Source organism: Neomonachus schauinslandi, chromosome 4 (assembly GCF_002201575.2).
Source record: "Neomonachus schauinslandi chromosome 4, ASM220157v2, whole genome shotgun sequence".
Lineage (NCBI taxonomy): Eukaryota > Metazoa > Chordata > Mammalia > Carnivora > Phocidae > Neomonachus > Neomonachus schauinslandi.
In genome coordinates, this window is record NC_058406.1 from 143817252 (window position 1) to 143842052 (window position 24801).

The 24801-nt window shown below is 35.9% G+C and overlaps 1 protein-coding gene and 1 pseudogene across 1 annotated transcript in view; one reads left to right on the plus strand and one right to left on the minus strand.

Annotated features, from left to right (window-relative positions):
* Positions 1-670: 670 nt before the first annotated feature.
* The window catches only part of PIP4P2 (phosphatidylinositol-4,5-bisphosphate 4-phosphatase 2), a 56502-nt gene continuing 32371 nt past the window's right edge, over positions 671-24801 (minus strand). Inside the window, exons 5-7 of the mRNA XM_021688224.2 lie at positions 17245-17297; positions 3119-3209; positions 671-2283 (exon numbers count right to left, since the gene is read on the minus strand). Coding sequence (XP_021543899.1) covers positions 2140-2283; positions 3119-3209; positions 17245-17297 — 288 coding nt within the window. The 3' untranslated portion in view covers positions 671-2139. The remainder of the gene's footprint in view (positions 2284-3118; positions 3210-17244; positions 17298-24801) is intronic.
* LOC110578688 lies at positions 22814-23287 on the plus strand (annotated as a pseudogene).

Below are 24801 nucleotides of genomic sequence, written 5' to 3' on the forward strand. Positions count from 1 at the left end.
AAAGATTAATTCTCTCTACTATTTTGGAAATACAGTTTATCTTTTGGCTTTGCTTATGATTTTTTTCACACGGAAGTTTTTTTTTTCTTTTTATCATACAATCTATCAATCCTTTTGTATGATTTCTGCTTTGGGGTTTTACTTAGAAAGTTTTTCCTTAACAAAAGATTATATGAATATTCACCCATACGTTCTGTAACAAAATATAAAGGCCAAATCCAAGGGATGAGAATTCAACATACCAATTCATTCAATCATTTATTCATTCATGCAACAAATATCTATTGAACACAAATGCACTAGGTACTGTTCTAAATGCTGAAGATAAAGCAGTGAGCAAGACCACCAAAGTTCCTGCTATCATGGAATTATAGTCCAAAAGGAAAATGATCATGCAGCATATAATTTAATGTGGGATTTCAAATTAGTGGGAAAAGACTGGATTATTCGATATATAATGCTGTTACAAATAGCTAACCATTAAGAAATAAATTAGATTCTTATTTCATACCTTACATCAAAAGTATTACAAAGAGATTTAAAATCTGTACTTTTAAAATGAAACCATGAAAATACTAGAAAAAACATAAGTGAATATTATATAAAGAAACATTATATATGTTCTTAAACATGAAAACTCCTTTAGAGGAATAACTCAAGGCAATTTTGGAAACACGATCTTATTTTTAAAAAATGGAATATAACAAGGTAGTTTTGAACAATAATCTTTATTAGTGTATTTTCTAAGGTACATATAATCCTGAGCTACTGCATTTAGACATTTATCATCTACTCTTTGAAGTTTACAAGTATTTTGCTCCAAATTCTCTGATGAGTACATTTTTATACTAGTCAGGAACATAAATAATTTAAATTATTACTCTTATCTCTGGAATAGCCAATTAATTTACTCATATTATCTCTTTATCTTAATTCTACTACATTAAAGGCTTTAGAACATTATTTCTCAATTAAGCAATTTCTTTTTCAAAACTGCAAAGACGGGCAGTGCAAGAGCTGATTCCTTAAATCCTAGTGAATTCTTAGAAAACTATGTTGCTTTTTGTCTTTGATCTACTTTCTTGAATAAATTGGGTAACTATCAGACCAGCTATATTTGAGAAGAATGGTAAGAGTAAATACCTCTAATCTCAACATTTTAGCTAGTGTAAAATGTCATAGGCTCTCTTCTCATATAAGTAGTCCATAATTGGCCCAATAAGAAAAATTTACCATGATCTAATGCAAAGGGGGGCAACCCAGTGTAAATATATCTTTGTTTAAATGGTTAAGTATTATAAAACATGTTATGTGAAATACTTCCTCCAAGATCTATAAAGGAAAACATACAGCTGATTAACATTAAATTTCATAAATCTAGACTAGAACTTTTATAATTAGTAAATAAAAAAGCAGACAAAAATGAAAGACAAAAGTCCTGTGATCTTTGAGAAAAAACACTTATCCAACATTATCTCCAACTGTGGACAAATAAATATTTCATTCTTGTATTTTAAATTACTACCAAAATATTGTATCTTTCTACAAACAACAAAAAACAAGCATACAGTATCTAGAAATGGTTTTTATCTGACAAGAATGTCAAGTCTTTGAAGGTACACTCAATTTTTTTTTCCTGAATAAGGTCACTATGATCTTAGGTTAAAGTTACAGTAAGCAGTTCAAGCAAAATGCATATTGCTTAGATTTTAAAGCAAGCAATTTTGATACCGTTTAATTAAAATGTGAGTACAAATGTGAAGCTATTGTAGAAACATTTATAAACACTCCTTGGGAATACTCACAGATCAGCAAGTAATGGAATAACTGACTTAAAAATAATGGAAGGGTGATGTTATACGTAATGTTTGGTGACAAATCCAAAAATATCTTTAAGAGATGTAAAAGAACATGAAGACACAGTTTTATTATTCGGAGCCTGAAAACCTAGCAGCAAAACAAACTATTTGCATATAATGTAGTGCAATGAGCATTTGTTCATAAAATACTCCCAAAGTCTTGAAACTTAATACAGAAACCAGAATGGAATCCATTAGGATGAATGATTCAAAGATGTCCAGAGTAGCTTATCAAGAACTGCTAGATACTCTCACCGGCAGCACTGAATTATAAGCAAGCTTATGCAAAACTGTGTTCTGGGTAACTCACTCTTATGGCTCCCCAATAACAAGCTCGGATAAGGCAGATCAAACCTAAGAGATAAGCAATTGCCCAAGAAACATAGGTTGCATGAAATCGCCTTGCAAAATCTTGGGTGCCAACCTAAAATAAAAAGCAATATAATAACAAATGATTAAAAACTTCAAGCAAATATTTGCTTAAAAAGCTTGTGTTGTTTTACGTGTGATTTTTATAAAATATATCCCTGAGGCCACAATATTCCTATGAAATATGAGTTGATGAATTTGTTGACTATCACTAGCAGAGTAAAATTTAGTAGGACAATACCGCTAGTTATATTAACTATAAATTTTATGAAATAAACAAAAAAGCCCATTTGAACATGTTATTTCTATAAGTAATTAAATCTGTAATCTAAACTCCTTAGTGTTGTATGATACAAGATGGGTGTTTCTAATAATATGGGACCAGGTTGGACAAAGGAGAATGGGAAGTCAATGGTAGCAAAAAAGATCAGTAACTCCTCCTTCTCCTGGGAGAGAATACTCCCCAGTGCCAACTACTTAGCTTCAGTCTCCTCTAAAAATAAGCCATCCCCATAATGGTAATAAATCTGTGCTTAACTTGAATAAAGAGAACGGTTTTTCAGACCTCCAGAGCTGACTGACTATTGCTTTTACTTTGGTATGGCACTAAATAAAAACAATGGGCTTTTGTTAAATGGTGGTAAAGCCCCCAATGTCAAGGACCTTTAGAGGAGTCCCAAAACACCATCTCACAGGATGGTCAAGCTCCATTAAAAACAGGTCCGTGGATTGGGCTTCAGATTGCCCACAGTCCTTCAGAAGCTTCTGGGACTGGGATGCCAGGGAGGCAGGCTCTTTGAGGGTCCCTGAAGGTTGTCCCAGGCCTCATCATTTACTACTGATAAAAGTTGAGAAGAAAGAATTCTAACAGTGAGTAGAGTAATACTCACAGTTAATCCAACTCCAATGAAAATACATATCATTCCAATGGTGATATACGCACAGCAGCGTCTTCGTGGAAGTGCACTACCCACTGAGGAACTGCAAAGTCATGAGCAAAAGAGAGCATTATTTACCTGCAGTTTCTCCTCATCTCTGTGAGTACTTCTCTATGGGCTCTAGTGACATGTGCTCCCGTTTATTTCTTTGAGAGACAAGAACATGCCTAAAAATGCCATTTTTAATGAGTTAATATAATCATAAATGATAAATTATATTATAGTGGCTTTAACCAAAGTTCAAGCCTTGGTTATTGACAGTATCCACAAAAGAACCACTGTGGTCAATAATGATCTTCCAAGATACAAATACATTTCAAAAAATATATTCTAGTATGGAAAATATGTGCTATCTTATAAATAGCGCTTGATTTTTTGCAGTTATAACAGTTAGTATATGTTTACTGTAGAAAATTTGGAAAATAGAGTAAGGAATAAAAAGGAGAAAGAAAATTACCTATAATCCCACTACCATAAATAGTCGCTTAGTGTTTTGGCATCTCTGCCTTCAGCCGGTTTTTTGTTTTGTTTTGGGGTTTTTTTTTTGTAATTCGCCAACATAGTATAAGCATTTTTCTAGGTCATTAAATATTCTCTAATTGGAATTCTGATGGATGAATATAACATAATTTAACCAATTCCCTACTAACTGGATGCTTAGAGTTTTCATTACTACAAATAATGCCAGGTAAACATCATTTAAAAGCATTCTGCTTAGTTTTCTTTGTTTTCTCAAGATAAATTTTTAGAATTAGGATTACATAATTAAAGAGATTTCAAAATCTTTTAATACATATTGCAAGAAGCCTATGTGAAATTCATAAAAGCATATATTGTTACCACACTTCTCAACTGAAGTTTTAAATCCAATAGTTTTTAGTTATTTACACTTTTAATTTTTGTAATTTTCAAAACAGTATGAGTACAGCAGAGATCACACAGCCAGATTAGCACTTTCTTCTTTTCCTAAGCCTAAATACATAAACACATCATATAGGAGGCACTGTATTAGCGAATGAGATAATGAAGGATCTGATTTGCTTTTGTATGGCCAGTGTCAACATCACGGATAGCACACAGTAATTGCTCCAGGAATGTATGCTGAATAAGTGGAATATAGAAATGCATTACTTACTAGGCATACTTTAGAAATGTGCTATTCCAAAGAGGTTAATTTTGCATAACAGAAAAATGGTTTCCTTTACACTCCAAATCTTTTTTAAAAAATTGATGAATAATGTTTCAAATACATATCATAAATATTCCTGAATTCTTGAACTGAGACATAAACATCTGGGTAACCTGGGGTCATCATCAATGTAGTGTACAGCTTGCTATCTGGAGTTACCAGGACACATAAGATTCGTTGCCTTTAGAGTTAGTCTTAAACTACTTTTAGTTTTAATTCTTATGCAGGCATTTGGTGGTTTTCCCTGCCTTTATACCTCACAGCTGGCTGTCGTTTCTCATTTACCTGTGTATATGCCTCGGCAATCTAATCTGCCATGGATTACAAACCAACTCAGTTTATTAGAATTACGTATTAAATAAGTCAAAAGGTCCTAAGTGAATATTGGAGCAGCTTTTCTGTGAACCAAAGAATCCACTTTAGTACATTAATTTCAATGCATGAATTCTCCTTAGAAAACCCAGGTTCATTTTTCACCATCCAGCTTACACAATCACTACCTCTGGGAAGTCTTCCCAGAAAAGGAATAACCTACTGTTACTCTACAACTCAACTGCCCTATTATCACAGGGATAAAGTAATGAGCAACAAGCACCTACTCCCTAGATTAAGAAATCTCGTAGTATCGGGGCGCCTGGGTGGCTCAGTCGTTAAGCGTCTGCCTTCAGCTCAGGTCATGATCCCAGGGTCCTGGGATCGAGCCCCGCATAAAAAAAGAAATCTCATAGTATCTGCATGCAATATGCAGTACTGTTTTGCATGTGCTCAACCTCTTATGTGTATGTGCTAAACTATGCCTCTGTGATTTGCCCTTTTTTGTTTGCTTAATACTCTACATGAGACTCTTCCATACTCCTATGTGGAGATCTAATTCATTTTCACAACTATCTTCTGTTGTATGAAAGTACCAGTTTACTCATTCTCCCTGTTAATGGACAGTCAAGGGTTTTTTTACCTTAATTTTTGGCTATTATAACAAAGCTGCTTTGAACACTCCTTTATGTTTCCTATGTACACATGCAGGAATTTCTCAAATATATTCCTAGGAACAGAATAGCTGGGTTGTACTGTAGACATATCTTCAACTTTAATAAATGCTAAATTTATATCCTCACCATCTTTATATGAGAGCTTCCAATGTTCCACCCACATCAACACTTCAACACTTGGTATTGTTTTCATGCTTGACAATTTCATCCATGTGAATGGTATTTCACCGCGGTTTTGCTTTTTTTTTTTAAGATTTTATTTATTAATTTGTCAGAGAGAGAGAGAGCAGAAGCAGGGGGAGCGGCAGTCAGAGACTTGATCCCAGGACTCTAGGATCATGACCTGAGCCGAAGGCAGACGCTTAACGGACTAAGCCACCCAGGCGTCCCTCGCTGTGGTTTTAACATGATTTCTAGCAAGATTGAGCATCTTTTCCAATGCTAGTTGACTACTGGTTTTCTTTTCTCTATTAATTGCTTGTTCATATTATTATTCCTTTGTTTTGGGCTGTCTTTAGCTCACTGACTCACAGATGATATTTACACAATCTGCATACTATTCCAGGAAGCTATCTATTCTGTTTATATCTTCTTTTAGTCTGTGGGTTTGTTTTTTTATCAAGATTAACCTTTACTTAAAAAGCAAACAAAAACCATTACTAAACAAATAGTTTTAAAATATTATGAAAACCCATGAAAAGAAGATTCAACATAGGTTCTAAACCTGATAAAAGCACATTTTAGAAAGATTATTAATTCTAAACTTCTGCCAAACGATGACCTTAAAATGCCAAACACGAAGGAATCTCTTAAGACCATTTTTCGGATAGATAATTTGTGCCTGGCTTGGCCATCCCTTCTTTAACTATACACCAAAAGTCCTGCTGAAAGTATGCAGTTTAGCTGATTTTACAATAGAATGTAACAACGTAAACAGGTTCTTGATACTGACAATGTTACCAAGGGTTTTTTGTTGTTTTTTTTTTAATTTTTGAATCTAAGAGTTGATCACAAAGGTGAAGCATTATCAAGGCTCTTTTGTCAGTTCTCAATCATGTCTGACTCATCCATCCTTCAAGTACATGCAAGGCTCAATAGTTTTCAAGAGGCAGAAGCCTGAGGCGGTTTAAGATATAGGATTGTGAGGTGAACCCATCTGAGTAAGAACTTTATCCAGCCACTGGCTGGGGGCATGCAGGTGGATGTCAGTCCAGCAGAGGGTGCTAGTAACATCGTGATAGAGGTATTCGGCTCCTGACCCTTTACAAAGCTCATGCATATGATACACTAATTTTAGTGAGTTCATAGATTGTCTCAAAACCATGGTTCACAGAGTGTGCCAATAACTGAGCAAATTCTTGGTTATTAAAAATTTTTAAACCACACCCACTAGGGATCTTGCAAACAGTTAGTGGGGTGAAATCGTGATGGTAGTTTCAGCTCTGATTTGGCACAAAGATGCTACTGTTGCTGAGGATTCTAGCCTGTGGTTTTCAAAATTCATTTTAAATAACATCTTCTGATAACGAGTTTTTATTCATGAAATCAGTGTAATGTAAGGTAATTCCAATATAGTAAAAATTATCAATATTTTCCTTTCAGGTTTGTGCTTTCTTCTGCCTTGTGTAGGAAATTCTTTCCTACCTCTCTTAAAAATATTTTTAAAATCTTCTAAAAGTATTAGAATTTACCTTTTCATATTTATGTCTTGATCTACAAGAGCACAGTCCTTATAATTATCAATTTTTATTTTACTTATTTTGAAGTCATATTATGTGGTGCACACAAATCCAGAATTTATGTGGGGTTTTTTTTTTCTTTTAATTAATTAATTAATTTATTTATTTATTTATTTATTTTAAAGTAAGCTCCATGCCCAGTGTAGGCCTTGAACTCATGACCCTGAGGTCACATGCTCTACCACCTGAGCCAGCGAGGCACCCCCAGAATTTGTTTTTGACGAAGTGACCATAATAATAATTCTTTTTACCCTAAAGCATATGAGATACTTAAGGTACCTGCTAAAATGCTATAATAGAGACATCCAGAATACAGTAGCTTAAAAAGTTTATTTCATAGGACGCCTGGGTGGCTCTGTCGATTAAGAGTCTGCCTTCAGCTCAGGTCATGATCCCAGGGTTCTGAGATCGAGCCCCGCGTTGGGCTCCTGCTTCGCGGGAAGCCTGCTTCTCCCCCTGCCTGTCTGCTGTTCCCCGTGCTTGTGCTCTCTCTGTCAAATAAATAAATAAAATTTTTTAAAAAGTTCATTTCTCTTGCATATAAGAATTCAAAGGTAAATGTACAGTTTAGGGTTGGTAGACCGCTCTGTTCTGTGATTAACTGCTATTGTCAGACAGCATGGGTGACAAGTCTCCTGCGGCAGATGCCTTTTCCAGCCCAAATGGAAGAGGGGAGAGAGAATTAAGAAAAGTTTTGCCTTAACTTAAACACATGACTACAACCTTCTGCAAGAGAGGCTAGAAAATGTGGTTAGCTGGGTGGCCAGTCAGACTCTGAAAGTTCTGGTACAAGGAAGAAGAGAGCAATCTGCTCTTTTAACTAATACTAATATTATTATTTTTATGTTGGTTAGAGTTTGCATGGTATATCTTTCCTTTGGTGAAGGTTTTGTGATTTGATCCTTTTTCCCTTTTTTACTTGCATCCTATGCTCTCGTATTTCATGAGTTTCTTCTTAAAACTGCACAAAGACAGACTTCCGTCTAGTCTGATAATTTCTGGCAAGCCTTGCTGACAGATTCTGTCTAATTACATATATTGTGACAGCTGATATATATATGGATTATTTCTGCTCTCTTATTTTGGCTTTCTGTGGTTTCTGTATTTTCTATGATTTTCCACCCTTTTTTCTAGACTTCTCGTGGATTAACTATGATTCTTTTATTTCATTTTCTACCTACTATTTAGAAAGTTTACAATTTATTTTTACTATTTTAGCAGTCATGTGTAAAATTTAACATACATAACATTTAAAAATTAAAATCATTTAGTAAATCTTCCCTCCTAACAAAAACAGGAATCTTAGAAAGCTTTAACTTCAAATATTCTGCCCCATCTTATATGTTCTTGTTCTCCAATATTTCAATTGTTGTATTTTTATTTCTCCAATTCATTAGCATTAATATTATCATTACTGTTGTTTTTGCTATTTTATACAATGTTCCTGATGACTGTTCACAAGTTACAAGTTTACCTTTTATTCTTGCCTTGTAGAAATTTCTTCTGGGATATTTTTCTATTTTCCCTAAGTTTATCTTTTAGTAGTTTCTTTGGTGAGGGTATCAAGATGGTAAATGTTCTGGATTTGTTGTTGTTTGTGTTCATTGGTCTGCATTTGAAAATACCTTTATTTTGCCTTCATTATTCTACTATGGCTTAGATTGGTCTATAATACCAGTTTGACAGTTAATTTCTCTTAATACTTTTAAGTACTTTTAAAATTTATTTTTTGGGTTCCATTGTTGCTGTTGAGATGTTTGTTGACAGAACTGTTATCCTTTTTTTACAGTAAAAATCTGTCTTGGGGAGCCTGGCTGGCTCAGTAGGTGGAGCATGTGACTCTTGATCTCTGGGTCTTGAATTTGAGCCCCACATTGAGTCTGCAAATTACTTAAAAAAAAATAATCTTTAGAAAAAAATCTGTCTTTTCTCTCTCTGCTTTTAGTATCCTCTCTTTATCTTAAGTTTTCTGCAATTTCACTATAATGCATTTGCTTATTTTGGATGGATTTCACTGTTCTTTTCAAATCTAAGGGTTCGTGTCTTTCATAGATCTGAAAATCTTTAGGGATTAGCTCTTCAAAATGCCCCATCTCATTCTTTGTTTTTGCCTTCTAGATCAGATATATTTCAGATGCCCTCATATATATTTGTCTTAACATTACTCTCACCTGTGTGTCCCTGATGGATTCTGGGTAATTTACTTACCTCTCTCTTCTAATCCACAACTTCAGTTTTCAGCTTCATCTGCTGCTTTACCTGTCCATTGCATTGTAATTTTTGTAAGTTTTATTGTTTCTTTTAAAATCTACCTGGTTGTTGTTTTTGTTAAGTAAATGTTTTATTCTGAGACAATTGTAGATTCATAAGCAGTTTAAGAAATAATAGAGAGATCTCAAAAATTTTTTTTGAAGATTTTATTTATTTATTTATTTGAAAGAGAGAGAGAGAGAGAAACAGTATGAGAGGGGAGAGGGTCAGAGGGAGAAGCAGGCTCCCTGCTGAGCCGGGAGCCCCACGCGGGACTCGATCCCAGGACTCCGGGACCATGACCTGAGCCGAAGGCAGTCGCTCAACCAACTAAGCCACCCAGGCGCCCGAGATCTCAAAATTTTTTTATGCAATTTCTCCAATGGTAACAACATCTGGCAAACTACCAGTTATAGTATTATAACCAGGATATTGGCACTGATACAATCCACTGATAGTCAGATTTCCTGCTTTACTTACACTCATTTGTGTATGTGTGTATTTAATTCTACACAATCTTATCATATATGTAGGTTTAAGTATCCATCGCCACAGTCAAGATACAGAACAGTTCCAACACTACAAGGATCCTTTGTAATCACACCTACGTCCCTCCCACCTGCCTACCCTCTGCACCCACCACCTTGTCACTAATCTGTTCTCCATTTCTAAAATTTCACCATTTCAAAATGTTACATAAATGGAATCCTACTGTAGGCAACCTCATGGGACTTTTTTTTTTTTTTCACTCAGCATACATTCATCCAAACTATTGCAGCTGTCAATATCTCATTCCTTTCATTGCTGAGTATTTCAAGGTATGGAAGTACCATAGTTTGTTTAACCATTCACCCATGGAAGGACATCTGGGTTGTTTCAGTTTGGGTCTATTAAGAATAAGGTTGCAAAAAAAAAAAAAAAAAAGAATAAGGTTGCTATGAAAATTTGTGTACAGTTTCTTGTGTGTGCTTGGTCATTTTTTTAAATTTAAATTCAATTAGCCAACATATAGTACATCATTAGTTTCAGATGTAGTGTTCAGTAATTCATCAGTTGCGTATAACACCCAGCGCTCATCACATCACGACCCCTCTTTAATGTCCCTCACCCATTTGCCCCATCCCCCCACTGACCTCCCCTTCCACAACCCTCAGTTTGTTTCCCAGAGTCAAGAATCTCTCAAACTTTTATCTGTTTTCTCATTTCTATTTTTTAAAACATTTTATACATGGCTATAACATATTCTGTATCTAATAATTATATCTGAAGTCCTTGGGAATCTAATTACACTGTTTGTTTCTGGTGCTGATTCTGTTTATTATAGTACCTTGTTTCCTCAAGTGGTTGGTAGTTTTTGTTGAGAATTTATTTTGGCAGTTCTTAATATAAGAAATCCATAAGAATGGTTTAGGGGTGGCTTCATCCACAGAGAATTTTCATTTCCTTTGCCAGGCTCCCTAGAATGATACAAACCCTAAACCACTTTAAATTTATTTCAGAGACTGGCTTTTCCTAGACCATATAAATGAGGTAAAATATAAGGCTCAAACTCACTGTTCTTATAAAATCTCTACTTTATAGTATTCCTTTTCTGGTGGATTTTTTTCCCACCCACTCTTTTCATGAAGAACAGCCTTAAGGACTTTTTCTGAGGGTAAGGGGATGGTAGTCCTATTCTCCACCTTCTGCAAGGCCAAGGCCTTCCTCTCATTCATCCGATCATTGAAACCCAAGGGCCTGGATCGCCAGTATCAGCAAATACTCTCAGGATATTTGAAATGACAGCAATGATTGTCCTTTCCTCTTCATTTCTGGCCCTTGGGTATCTTAACTTTCATATGAACTGAACTACGCATTTAAAAGGATGTTTGTTATAGTTAACTAGTCTTTCATATTACTGGATGTAAAAGTCAAAAGCCTCTAATATACAAAATATGGACAGTAAATCTCCCAAGAGGAAAAAAGATCCATGCAAGACTTCCCAAACATCTAACTATTCACTCTTCAAATTATTAACTTTTCCCTTTAGAGTACTCCCCTATGGACTACAGGCCTTATAAAGGACATCTGAAAAATGAAGATGGTGCCAAGCAATGTTATTTATAACACAACTTTCAGATGAGGTAGCTAGGGAAGGTTTTATTAGATGCAGCTTAAGGGCAGAGTAAGATGTGAATAGATGAGAAAGTAAGTAAGTCATCTTAGCAGATGACAGTGACATTGTTCAGGTATGGAAAATGTAAGAATTTTGTTCAAGAAACAAGCAGCAGAATAACCTTTCTTTCAGAGAAGTTTTCTGTAGGTGAGTAGTAGAGTAACAGAAGCAAGGGCTGTATGAACTAATTTGGGAAGTTAAGGAGGGGTTTTCCAGGTACACAGGAATGAGAAAGGGACCAGCCAAGTCATCCCAGGCCCAGTAGGATGAGATTTAGGGACAGAAGCAAGAAACTGTATTGTATATTTATGTAAGTAGAATTTGTTGAGAATGGCACATAATGAGTTGTGTGTCAAGGTGGAAGGAAACAATAAAGATATCACTAGAGAGATTAGGCAAATACCTAAGCCTGGAGGGTTGTATAAACCTCGCTAAGAAGTTTGGAGTTTGATTTTGGATTTTAGGCAATGGGCCTGTAATACTCCATATGGCGTATTTATTTCAATAAGTAGAATATGTCCTTCCTCAGGATACTCTACATGCCACCATATATAGACAAACCTAGGATAACAATGAAAATAGCACCTCATTGTGCAAGAGATAAATTAGAAGGCTATTACAACAGTCCTGGAGAGGGATCCTAAATGTATGAACTAAAGGAGGAATAGTGAGAATAAGAGAACAGAATGGAAATGTCAAGAGACAGAATTGATAGGACTTGTTTCCATTTGGACATGGGGAATAAAAATACATTCAGATTTCTGGCTTGGTCGACTGGGTAGATGGGATAACATTCATTAGTATAGTATATTCATCAACACACAAGGAAGCTTAGTTTGCAGAGTGGAAGGAAGTTGAATATCTGGGTTTCAAATGCCTCCAGGTTGAAATAACTGTAGGGAAAATAGTGAATACAGATTGAATATATCTGAAGTTCCAAAGACAGACTTGGGGTGATTTAGTAGCATTTTGGTTGAGATTTAATGGCATGTATGACAGAGGAACCTATGAGAAAACCAAGATCTAGTGTGGTCAAGTTGCAACCCTGGAGAATAGCAATATTTAACTACTTGAAAGAGAAAGGGAAGTCAACAAAGGAAATAGCAAAGGAATGTTCTCAGAGTGGGAAGAAAGCAGGAGAAAGTGGTACCTGGAAACCAAGAGAAGAACAAATTTTAAGGAAAAAAACAGGATGATCAACAGAACCAAATACTTACTACAGAGAAAACAAGCAGGATAAGGACTGATCAGATCTATTAGAATTTGCAATTGGGATATGAATTTTGTTAAAGCAAATTCAATGACCTAGTGGGGATGATGGCTAATTGCATTTCACTCCAGACGGAATCGGTGCCATGATCAAATGAAGGGATAAGCACTGAAAGGGAGAGCCCTGCCTCCCTCTAAGAAGAGAAAATGAAGTACGCATAGATACAGGTAGTGTATAGGCAGGCAATTCAAGACGAAGGAGTTCACAGATAGCCTCAATCATATCGGGAGACGGAAGGCAACTCATATGCTGAGGCTGAGTGAGTAGTGTAGTAGGGGTGGGGGTTTAAGAGGAACAGGGAGATACCATTCCTGGAGATAACTGCTTGGGAAAACGGGAGAGGGAGTTAATCAGGGACACTCCAAATTTAGTATCAAGCAAGGGTTTCACTGAAGTGTAAAGCTATACATCTGTAAAGAGATAACCAATATAGAATTTTTTTTCAGATGTCAGTTATCTTGGTAAAGGAAGGGAGAAGCAGTGGCCATACTGATCCAAGACTGATGGTTTGAAAAGTGGATGGATATGAATTTCAAGGGATGAAGACAGCCAATCTAGCAAACCTGGAGTCTCTTTATATCTAATATGTTCAAATTGAATTTAGCATCTGTCTGCCAGCATAGTTCTTCTAAATGCTATCTTAGTGAATAGTTCTATAGCCTCTCAGATACAAAGTCATCCTCTATCCCCAATCTCTCTCATACCTTCACATTCAATCCTATCTATTCTGTTTCCTTAATACCACATCTACATTTTGACTCCACTGTACCTCTGCACAGGTAGCTCCTCAAAGAACCATGCTGCACTCTTTTTCACATCATTCCTACCCATCTTTAATAACTTACTTCATACACCACCCTCCAACCGGAAGCCTTCTCTCAAGTTCCCTTCCCCTCCCTGATCTGCGTTAGGGGCTCTTGAAAGCAGAAAATGCAAGGTGTACCTCTTTCAAAGGACTTAAAACTTTATTATAGTTGACTATTCTCTTCCTTATAGCCACAAGAATAAGTTCCCTGAAGGCAAGGTTACATCTTTTATTTCAAGCACCCAGTACCTAGCATAGGACTATTTACTCAATTCATGCATAATTATAAAAGAAAGCACTAAACAGCAGAATAAAAGTAAGAGTCCACTATTGTTTAAAATGTCAGGAGATGAGCCACAAAGGAGTATGTCAGTGATACAATGATAATTATCATGGATTAAACTGCCATCTTTATCAGTCTTAGGTCTATTATAATAATATAGTCCAAGTACCCCTCCGAATGCTAGGACTACCATTCCTGTCCTGCAGTGGCCACAAGCTGCCCAACTAACTGAAAGAACAGCCTCACCTTCAGCTACAATCGCCCCAGGGAGAAAGAGTGGTATGAAAAAATGCTCTTTGGTCTCTGGAGCCACTGGAGGAAGCTTTCCTGCACACGTTTTGTGATGGTTTCATAGTAATGACTTAGTAACCCCTGTAACTTAAACATAGTTTTAGGTTATTTTATACTTGTGTTGAAAGAAATAAAATTCCTGGGGTGGCACAGGGTTAAGCATCTGACTCTTGGTTTCAGCTCATGATCTCAGGGTCATGGGATCAAGCTCCACTTCAGGCTCCGTGCACAGTGCAAAGTCTGCTTAGGATTCTCTTTTCCCCTCCCACCGCCCCTCCCCCTGTGCTCGCTCACTCTCACTCTCTCAAATAAATAAATAAATCTATTAAGAAAATTAAAAAAAAAAGAAGATTCCTTAGAATCTTAACAGATGACTCATCATTTTGTTATGAAGAAGAACATTCAAAAGGAAAACAAATGTAGATACAAGCCATGAGTGTTCATGTGATAACAGTATCTTTACTCAAATAAGTAACAGATGCCCTGAGTCCTCCCATGTTTAGCATGTGATTCCAATTCCATAAATGTTCCTTTAAGAATGATTTTAAGCAGACTTATTCCATGTGCATTTCTATGCAAGTTGTTCCTTAAGTAATTGATATAAATTCTTCTTAACATTAATACACTGTCTTGTGATATTTTAACCAATTATAGGCTATCGAGACATTCAACGCTTCTTTATTAGTAGTGAAATATCGCCACTGTTCTAAAACAATGACCCAAGCAAAATCACGTAAGCAAAATCCTTAACCTCTCTAACAGTTCCTCATCTGTGAAATGAGGATCATAATTCCTGCATTCCAGGATTGCTGGAAGGATTATAGCTAATATATCTCTGTATATAAAGTAACCATCACTGTGCTTAGCAAACAATCTACTAATCACAGGAAGTTTCTGCTTTTTATTTTCCATAGAATTCTTATTTATTTACTTATTTTAATTTTTTTTAAGATTTTATTTTTTCTAGAGAGGGAGAGAACGCATGCACGCTAGGCTAGCATGTGCATGCACACAGAGGATGGGGCAGAGGGAGAGGCAGAGAATCCCAAGCTGACTCATGCTGAGCGCGGAGCCCCACACAGGATTCAATCTCATAACCCATGAGATCATGACCTGAGCTGAAACTAAGGGATGCTTAATGGACTGAGCCACACAGACGCCCCTTCCATAGAATTTTTAATCCAATTTAATGTTCTTAGTGAAGATATTTGCCATTTAATTTTTTTCATTTTTGTGAAAATATAGATAACACACAGAAGTATTTATCATTCACACACATATTCACATACTTGTGTGGGGGAGTGTCTCTCAAGTATATATTTTTCTGTATATTATTTGGGGTTATCCACTTTGCTTCTCCATATAGACTTCTACTGAATTCAACAAAGAAATCAGTTGATTAATTTCACAAATAAATTTTTAAAAAGGAAATGTCTGTTCCTCTGAAGCCAGAAATATCCTGTGAAGAAGTTATTCTTACAGGGCTAGATTCAGTTGGAATTAGATCTAGCAGAAATAAATGGAGAGATTTTGTTACATGTACACTCTATTCAGGTACTTTTCAATTCTTTTCTCCTAGAAATCGTTCTTAGGATTTCCTCAAAATAGATAAGGTGTTTATCGTACTAGGGATCACACCAATTAAACTATGAACTCATATTTTCAGTTTCAAAAGTTGAACTGTCAAAACACTGCAGTTTAATTTCCTTAGCTTAAGTTACAATTCACACATATAAGTGGAGAACAATAATCTCTAAATTAAAATTTTATCAAAATAAATACTGTGCAGGAAGAGTTAATATATAGCAGGCCTGAGATAGCTATACGTAGAAAGGTCTGCTTTCAGGATTGACCCTTGGCTGGCATCTGTGAACCTAAATTTCTAAAATGTTCCCACAATTCCCTACCTGATAAGAGTGGCTCACTGTGCCCAAACTGTTTGTGCAAACAATATGATTTATGCTGAATACCTGCTTTCCTTCTGAGAGTTTAGAAATTCGGTATGTGCTATGCAATAGGTGCCTATGTGACCAGCTCCAATAATAACCTTGGACACAATCTCTAATGAGCTTCTCCAGTAGATAATATTCACCTGGGTTGTAACAATTCCCTGCTGGAGGAATTAAGCCCTTCCTGTGTGACTCTATAGGAGAGGACTCTTGGAAACTTGCACCTGATGTCCTCCAGACTTTGTCCCATGCGCCTTTTTCTTTTGCTGATTTTGCTTTGTATAATAAATCATAGCTATGAGTACAAATATATACTAATTCCTATTAATCCTCTTAGAAAATCACAGAATCCTGGGGTGATCTGGGGAGCTGCCATAAAATATCTTTAACCAAAATATCTTCTATTTTTTTCTCATTTTTATATTGCCTTTTGTTAATTTCCTTAGGTACACTATTTAAGAAAAGAGAAAAGTATACTGAATAGTTAATATAGGTAAATAATTATATAAACTTTGCTATCAGAGAATAATCTCACTAGACGGGGCATGAAAAAAGCTAACATCGGCGCCTGGGTGGCTCAGTCGTTGGGCGTCTGCCTTCGGCTCGGGTCATGATCCCAGGGTCCTGGGATCGAGCCCCACGTCGGGCTTTCTGCTCGGCCGGAGGCCTGCTTCTTCCTCTCCCACTCCCCCTGCTTGTGTTCTCTCTCTCGCTGTGTCTCTCTCTGTCAAATAAATAAATAAAATCTTAAAAAAAAAAAAAAAAGCTAACATCTATCTAATTATAAACCTCCAAACGTGGTTTTTCTCCTAGATTACAGCCCATTTTTTAAATATAAATTTTAGATTATTTGCAATAGATTATAGCCTCTTAGGACATTTGTAAATCCTCACCAGGCTACTGGTAATAGTAATTTCTTCTTAGAAATTGATTTCCCTTTGGAGAGTGATAATCAAGCTCAATCATTTTCATTTCAAAATGGAATATAGTAATCAGTTTAAAGATACCTTTTTTTTAAGTTTTAGAAAGCATAAACACATTAAACATGTATTCATCCCACAGTATGTCTTCAAATCAAAATCTCCCAAAGTGAGAATTCTGCTCTCTAAATTGTTCTCAAGCACCTCCAGTAGCATTTCCAATGGTAGAGAAACTTACATTTTTTTGCAGTGTGGGCATTTTGCCAGAGTGTTGAACCTCAGTTCCATCCACTGTAAATAAAAAGAAAAGATTAAAAAGAAAAACAAATGAAAACTATCCAATCTGATAAGATGTTTCTTTTAGTTCAAATGTTACCAGGGATCACAGCAGAAGCAACCCCCCTAAGAGCTTTCCCCCCTCAACACTTCTTCCCCTCCCTTAAAATAAAGTTTGGGATTCTCCTCTGCAACAGTTCCCATGACTTGTCCAAGGTTCTGACGCAATCTAGGTTGGCTTTATAATGAAATCTGAACGTAATGCTGTAATTAGGGTCATTTCTTTCAGTTTTAGATCTCAGTTCATTCCCAAGGAATAAAAACATATTTCATGGACCTTCAAAGATGTTTTGCCTTTAAATCTTGAGGACTAAGGGTGCCTGGGTAGTTCAGTCAGTTAAGCATCTGCCTTCGGCTCAGGTTATGATCCCAGGGACCTGGGATGGAGCCCTGAGTTGGGCTCCCTGCTCAGCGGTGTGTCTGCTTCTCCCACTTCCTCTGCCCCTATCCTCCACCCCTGCTTATGCTCTCTCGAGCGCTCTCGCTCTCTCTGTCACAAATAAATAAAATCTTTTTAAAAAAAATCTTGAGGACTAGCCTTTTAAATATATGGATATTCAAATTCATTACTAAAATGCAACTATTTATAATCTAATTATGTGGGAAACCCACAAAGTAAATAAACTAAACAAATGAGATATAGAGAGAACTCAAGTCAGGCAGCTCTCTGTCCTGTCCTTGCTTATTCTATGTAACAAAAAGATACTCTTTCTATGGTGCAAATTTTCTTCCCTTGTGAATGTAGATAATAGAATGAGCTATCTTCCTTGTTATTGAGATACTTGTAATGGTTTACTGGGTTGTAGATTAAAGTCTTTGAGGGAATGTGCGATATAAATTTAAAATAATTCTTAACCACGAAATGTATATTTAAAAGTGCCTTTTTCATCTTCCATTTTGCTTGCTTTTCTATATTCCTTCTTGCAAAGGGTCTGTTTCCTTTATGGTTTTAGGAGAATTCCTTTTAAGTACTTCAGTTTTATCAACAAAACAACTTTTCTTTTATTAAAATTAATTTTTGTTTAGGATTCCAAATCATTCATGTCTCTTTCCATAACTTTCCAATTCTAGGTATAGTAGGGCTTCAATAAATTATACATATCCAAATGTTTTCCACACAATAGAAGGTAACTTTCAGAAAGTATTTGATGCATAACAGTTTTTTTTCTTTTTTAATTTTTAAAAACTATTAACTTAAAAAAAAACAAATAAATCTGGGTTTTCCTAGATTTCTCTTTCTTCATTTTTATTTGACACCTCAAAGAAAGTTAGTTAAGCTGGAAATGATCTCTCAGTCACAGTAGGCACAAAGAGTCTCAAGATAAATGGAACTTCACATGAATGTTCACTCTCTTTTCAAAAAAATTATTATTTTTCAACATCTGAGAATGCCAAACCAAGGCTACATTTTTTGTTCAAGCACCAGTAAATCTTTCTTTCATACTTACTTTGTAACAAGTTAATGTATTGCAAAACTTATTCTTAATAGTAAAAATGTCAGAATTAATGTGCTAAACAAAGATTTCTAGAGTTCTACAGAATATTAAGTGAAGAATCCAGAAATCTTACTACCTTTTTTTTTTTTAGAGAGAGAGAACATGGGGAGGGAAAGAGGGAGAGAGAATCTTAAGCAGGCTCCATGTCCAGCAGCACAACCCTGAGATCATGACCTGAGCCAAAATCAAGAGTCAGATGCTTAACTGCCTGAGCCATCCAGGAGCCCCTTTGTTATGTTACTGTAATTAGTTTTAGGACAGTTGCTGAACATATAAAGTCATTTCAAATTTTATTTATAAATAACAAATTTAAGTTCTTCATAGTTAAAAGAACCAAAGTAGTTAAGGAGACAGTTATGAAACCCTTGAGCAAAGAGGAACTCAAAATCCAAGCTTGAAGGCTATATTATGTTAGCATAGGAATTCCAGAATTTTTAATGACCAACCTAAGGAGATGATTTAGTCCAATATTATCATTTAATAGTGCTCTTCATTTCAGCATAGATTATGCATGGTAAATTCAATTATAACGGAAAAACAGCTAAAGCTTTATTATGTAATTAGTAAATCATACAGCCAGCAACCTAACACATCAGGTTTTGTTATCTCCAAGTACTCACTTAAATGCAGCAAACTGAGAAAAGCATCTATTATTAGAAATAATTTTGTCATACTCTATTCAAGTGAATGCAAATATCTTTGCTTGTGAAAGGAAGTTGACTTACTACTGTTCTTTAATCTAAAAGGCAGCCTCTGCACTCTTAGAATTTTATTGCCAGAACTTCAATAGGAGAAAAAAACCAAAATTACCTATTTTCTTTATTTTTTGAAGATTTTAGTTATTTTTTTTGACAGACAGAGACATAGCGAAAGAGGGAACACAAGCAGGGGGAGTGGGAGAGGGAGAAGCAGGCTTCCCACTGAGCAGAGAGCCCGATGCGGGGCTCAATCCCAGGACCCTGGGATCATGACCTGCGCCGAAGGCAGACGCTTAACAACTGAGCCACCCAGGCTCCCCAAAATTACCTGTTCTCTATCGGAAAGATTAAAGGCAACTTCTCCAAAATTCAATCATTTTTAGTGGAGGTCATCTAATATCTGACTTATTTCTAACCATTCTATGTAACAGATAAACTTAGTTTCCCCAAGATGTATTTTTTTAATCAATCTTAGAAGGCCATAAGAAAGTTATACTGCTAAAAATGAATCATTTAATAGTACCTTACTGGATTTTATTTTTTAATGGACACAATAGGTGACTGGTGTCATTACTTTGAATTATTCACTTTAAAACTATTGTTACTCTCTGCAATGACACCAAACTATATGTCCTGTGTCCAAATAAGGAAAATCTGACCCTGACTGAAGGAAATACACAGGCTCACTTCAGAGCAAAGTTTGAACGATCGTCTATGGTTCTGGTACATATTGTAGATTGTTTTTATTAGGGCATGCCAACCCCACAGTCAGGTATTGGTTGACAAAGCATCTGGACCTGCCTTTCATCAGCAAGAGAGAACACCTGCCCCATAGAAATGCAAAATTAAACTCCACTGTTCAGTGTCTTAAAAAACGTCTTTATTTTTCATGCAGGGCTAGCTAAAGACTATGTATTCCCTTTATTCTTCTGGAAAATTATTTTCTAAGCAATATCCCTCAAAACATTCTGACTAGATGATGTCATCAAAATGGCTTAGAGGTTAAAAAATATTTGTAGGGGTGCCTGAGTGGCTCAGTCAGTTGAGTGTCCGACTCTTGGTTTTGGCTCAGGTCCTGGTCACATGGTCCTAAGATCAAGCCCCACTGCATCAGGCTCTGTGCTCAGTAGGGAGCCTGCATGGAGATTCTCTCCCTCTGCCCCTCCCCGACTCCTAAAATAAATAAATAAATCTTTTTAAAAAAAATGTTTGTAAATACTATATTAAAACTCTTCCTGGATAGTAACAATGATGCATGCTAAAAGTGCTAAAGAATACACCTGTAAAAAAATTGTGTTTAGTTTTTTGTTTATTCTAGCAATTCCCAATGACCATGGAACTCTTTATTCACATAACACCTATTATTATCCTATAAAATGAGTGTTCTATTGAATATACTTTGGAAAACACAAATCTAACTTTTCTAAACATCACCCATGGTTCCAGCCAGGCTGTGAAATGAAGAATATGAATAGAGTGGATTCATAGTAAACTTAACTTTAGCATTATAACATTGATATATTAGAAGATGGTATAAACAGAAGGTTGTTGAGGACACAGTCCATTATATTGTTCTTTTATCTTAATCCATGGAAATAATTTTTTCAGGTCACAGTATTCCAATAAACCCTCTTCTATGTGATCTTTTTTAAAAAATCATGAATATCTTTTAATAGATCATGTTTTCCTCTATTCAAAGACTCTAGAAGTCTCACAGCTAAAATCCAGACTAATTTTAACTGCAGAATTAAATATTATGCATATTTATATTCTTATGTATGACTTATCATGTTTTTCTGCCCTTTTTTTCATTGTTCCTGATTTTTTCGTATTTCCTTTTCAATGTCATTGAACTTCGTAACTTGTCTCAATTGTTTCTATGCCTTGTAAGGCAAGGCTGAAACAAGGTAGAGAAAAAGTAAATGAATCCTAATAGTTAAAAGCCTGAAGGACAAAGAACATACTACAAAGGATATAAGACTATTTGTGATCGGCATTATAATAAGGATAAGGCAAAGTTCTTGAGTCAGAATTAAGAGATCTGTGGTCTATTTATTCTTTATGACACTGAATATCTCTCATTAATCTGAAACTCTCAAAAGTAATAGCCACCCCATAGGTATGTACTGTGCTCCCCTAATCACGAAAATCTTTGTTTTCTAAAAATTTTTAAATCATCTTTAAATACCATACATTAATCCAAAACAGGCTTTTCACTAAAGAATTAAAGTTTTTAATCATATTTACTGTGCTAATATGCTAATATGATTCACTTGCCTACACTAAATATTAAGTAAGTAAGAGTTAGTTTTAGAAGTTATTCTCTGGAATGCACATTACTTTAGTAATTTTCTCCTAGGGTGAAAAGATCTAAATGCATAAATTTAAAGTAATAGAAACCATGTCACACATATCTTTTAATCTCTCAATTTGGATCATTCTCTAGAATTGACTGCCAGATGATTTCAAAAAATTAAATGTGAACTCTTTAATGTCTTTGATTTTCTTTTTTCCCTCATTCCCTTATCTACCCTCTTGTCAGTATGTCAATTCTCTCTGAAAATCTTTATGCTATTCCCAACCATCATCTTCACTTTTCTGGATAATAAAAGCCAAACATCTAGTCTTGTTCCTCAGCAGGCTTGCCCTGATGCAATCCATTCCATACATAGCACTCTTATATACAGAATTATCTGTAAAGCTCTACTAAGCTTTCCATTACTCTGAGAATAATGTCACTTCTTCTAGGCCAGGTAATTCTGTGTGTGCACTAAGAACACTCTGTTATTTACTACTGTAGTCTAAACACACTTCACGTAATTCTTGTTTTAATTGTCTTTCTTCTCCAATTAGATTAGAAAACTCCATGAGGGCAGGAAAGGTGCCTTCCTGTTTCCCCAGCATGTAGCCCAATGCCTGATACGCACTCAGTATATGTTTTTGAACATATGAAATCAGCTCACTTATATGGTAGCTATAAGATTATCCATGGCAAGGATTTAGAATACAAAATATAACTGAGCAAAATGCAAATGTAAGGTAATTATGGAGGGAAGCTCTCTGAAGTAAATTGAAAAGAAATCTGTTTTGAAGATTTTAAAATGGTATTTCAAAATGTAATTTGTTCACATATAAGAAAGAAAATAATAAATATATTTAATATATATTTAACTTAGTCAAATCACTTGATACCTATCAAAACCTACAGAGTCTATTACCCTACAATAAAGCAGTATAACCTCACTCCGTGCAGCTGCAGCTGGGAGGCTACTGGAGTATGTTGGCCCTGTTTGAGGAGAGCAGTGGGGTGGTTCCATGCGGGATGCCATGGGGCCAGTGGTCCCAGACCTTGGAGGTGTTCACTGAAGTTCAGGTGCCACGAGGCACTCGCGCCCAAGACAGCCGGTATGGCCTGCAGAGCCGGCATGTGGCACTCGCCCTGGGTGGTCGCAAGATCATTAAGGGCAAGCTCTTTGATTCTACAACAGCTGATGAGGGAGCATGGACTTACTTTGGAGGACAGAAAATGGTCCATATTGTTCTTACAAAGACAAAAAAAGATGCAGCAAATTGTTGGGCTTCTCTTCTAGAATCTGAATATGCAACTGATCCTTGGGTGTAAGATCAAATGCAGAGAAAACTTACATTAGAGAGATTCCAGAAAGAAAATCCTGGTTTTGACTTCAGTGGAGCAGAAATCTCAGGAAACTATACTAAAGGTGGAACAGATTTCTCAGATCTTGAGAAATAACCACTACTTTTTTTTTGCTGCATTCTGTGATCCCAGCAGATGTTGCCAACTTAATCAAAGGAACAGATTATGTGATGGAAGGAAAATGTGGATACCTGCAGTTGACAAATTGCAAAATATCTTTAACTATGGTTCTAAAAATTGCATTCAAATATGACGTACGTAGGAAACATCTTAAATACTGCGGAAACTATTCTACTGATAGAGAGTAACATTTTTTGGACTTGTGTTTTTGCTCAGCATGAAGTTTCATATGCTGTATTTTACTAATTTCATATTTAACCTATATTTTTAATACAAAAAAATTAGGGTATAGATCATGCAAAATGACTGGGTACCTTCAGGGACAATTAAATTTTTCTTTCAGTAAGTGAATGCAGTAATGTTCAATAAACTTTCCTAAATAGGAAAAAAAAAAAAAAGGCAGTATATAGTAATTTTCAAAAAGAAGTTTATTAACTATTCCCACAAGCTATATCTAATTTATGTACTCAGTCACTGATTTAATCAATAAAACATAAATGTAAGGAAGATTTATCTTCTCCTACTAGACTGGAAAAATCCTAGCAATTTTGATTAAATGTGGTAAATCAGATAGATGCATGCATTTCCATTTCCTTTCCCAAACTTGACTAAAATGATAGGAAATGAATTTCAAAATGTATACTACTATAAGGATAAAGAGGAGAAATGGCCTCCAATTTTTGAACACTGGAAAGTTAATGGAGACTTGGCAGCTGACCTAGTGAAAGGGATGTTGAAAGTTTAGGGCTGTCTGCAGAGAGCTATGTCAATGTAAAGCTATTCACACTGAAGAAAGGCAGAGCGATGCAGCTCTTGGGGCTAATACGCGCTTTCCAAGGTGGGGCTGGGAGTAGTGACACAAACAGCACTATCAGCTATAAACTCTTCCCTACACACCACAAAACCAGAAAGCCCTCTCTCCCCAGTACGTGCAAGAAAAGAAGGATTTATTCTGAAAAGAAACTGGACTAGAAAGCTCATGAACTTAGAAACACCAGACATAGCAAAAGGCAAAAATAAAACACTCTAAAAAGGGGGGTGCCTCGGTGGCTCAGTCATTAAGCGTCTGCCTTCAGCTCAGGTCATGATCCCAGGGTCCTGGGATCGAGTCCCACATCGGGCTCCCTGCTCGGCGGGAAGCCTGCTTCTCCCTCTCCCACTCCCCCTGCTTGTGTTCCCTCTCTCACTGTGTCTCTCTCTGTCAAATAAATAAATAAAAATCTTTAAAAAAAAAAACCCATTCTAAAAAGGAATTAAGTTAAAGTCTGTGGTTTGAACAGTGGATGAGACCCTCTCCTCATTACCTTTCTTAACTCCTAAATGCTGTCTCCCAGGCATATCACTCACAAGAAACCGGAGGACTGTTCCCCAGAGAAACTTGCCCTCAAAGAAGACTTCTTGATACTAAGTTATTCAAAAAATGAGAAAAGGGAGAAGAAAAAGAAGTGGAAGAGGAAGAAGGAGGAGGAGAGAGAGAAGGAAGGAAGGAA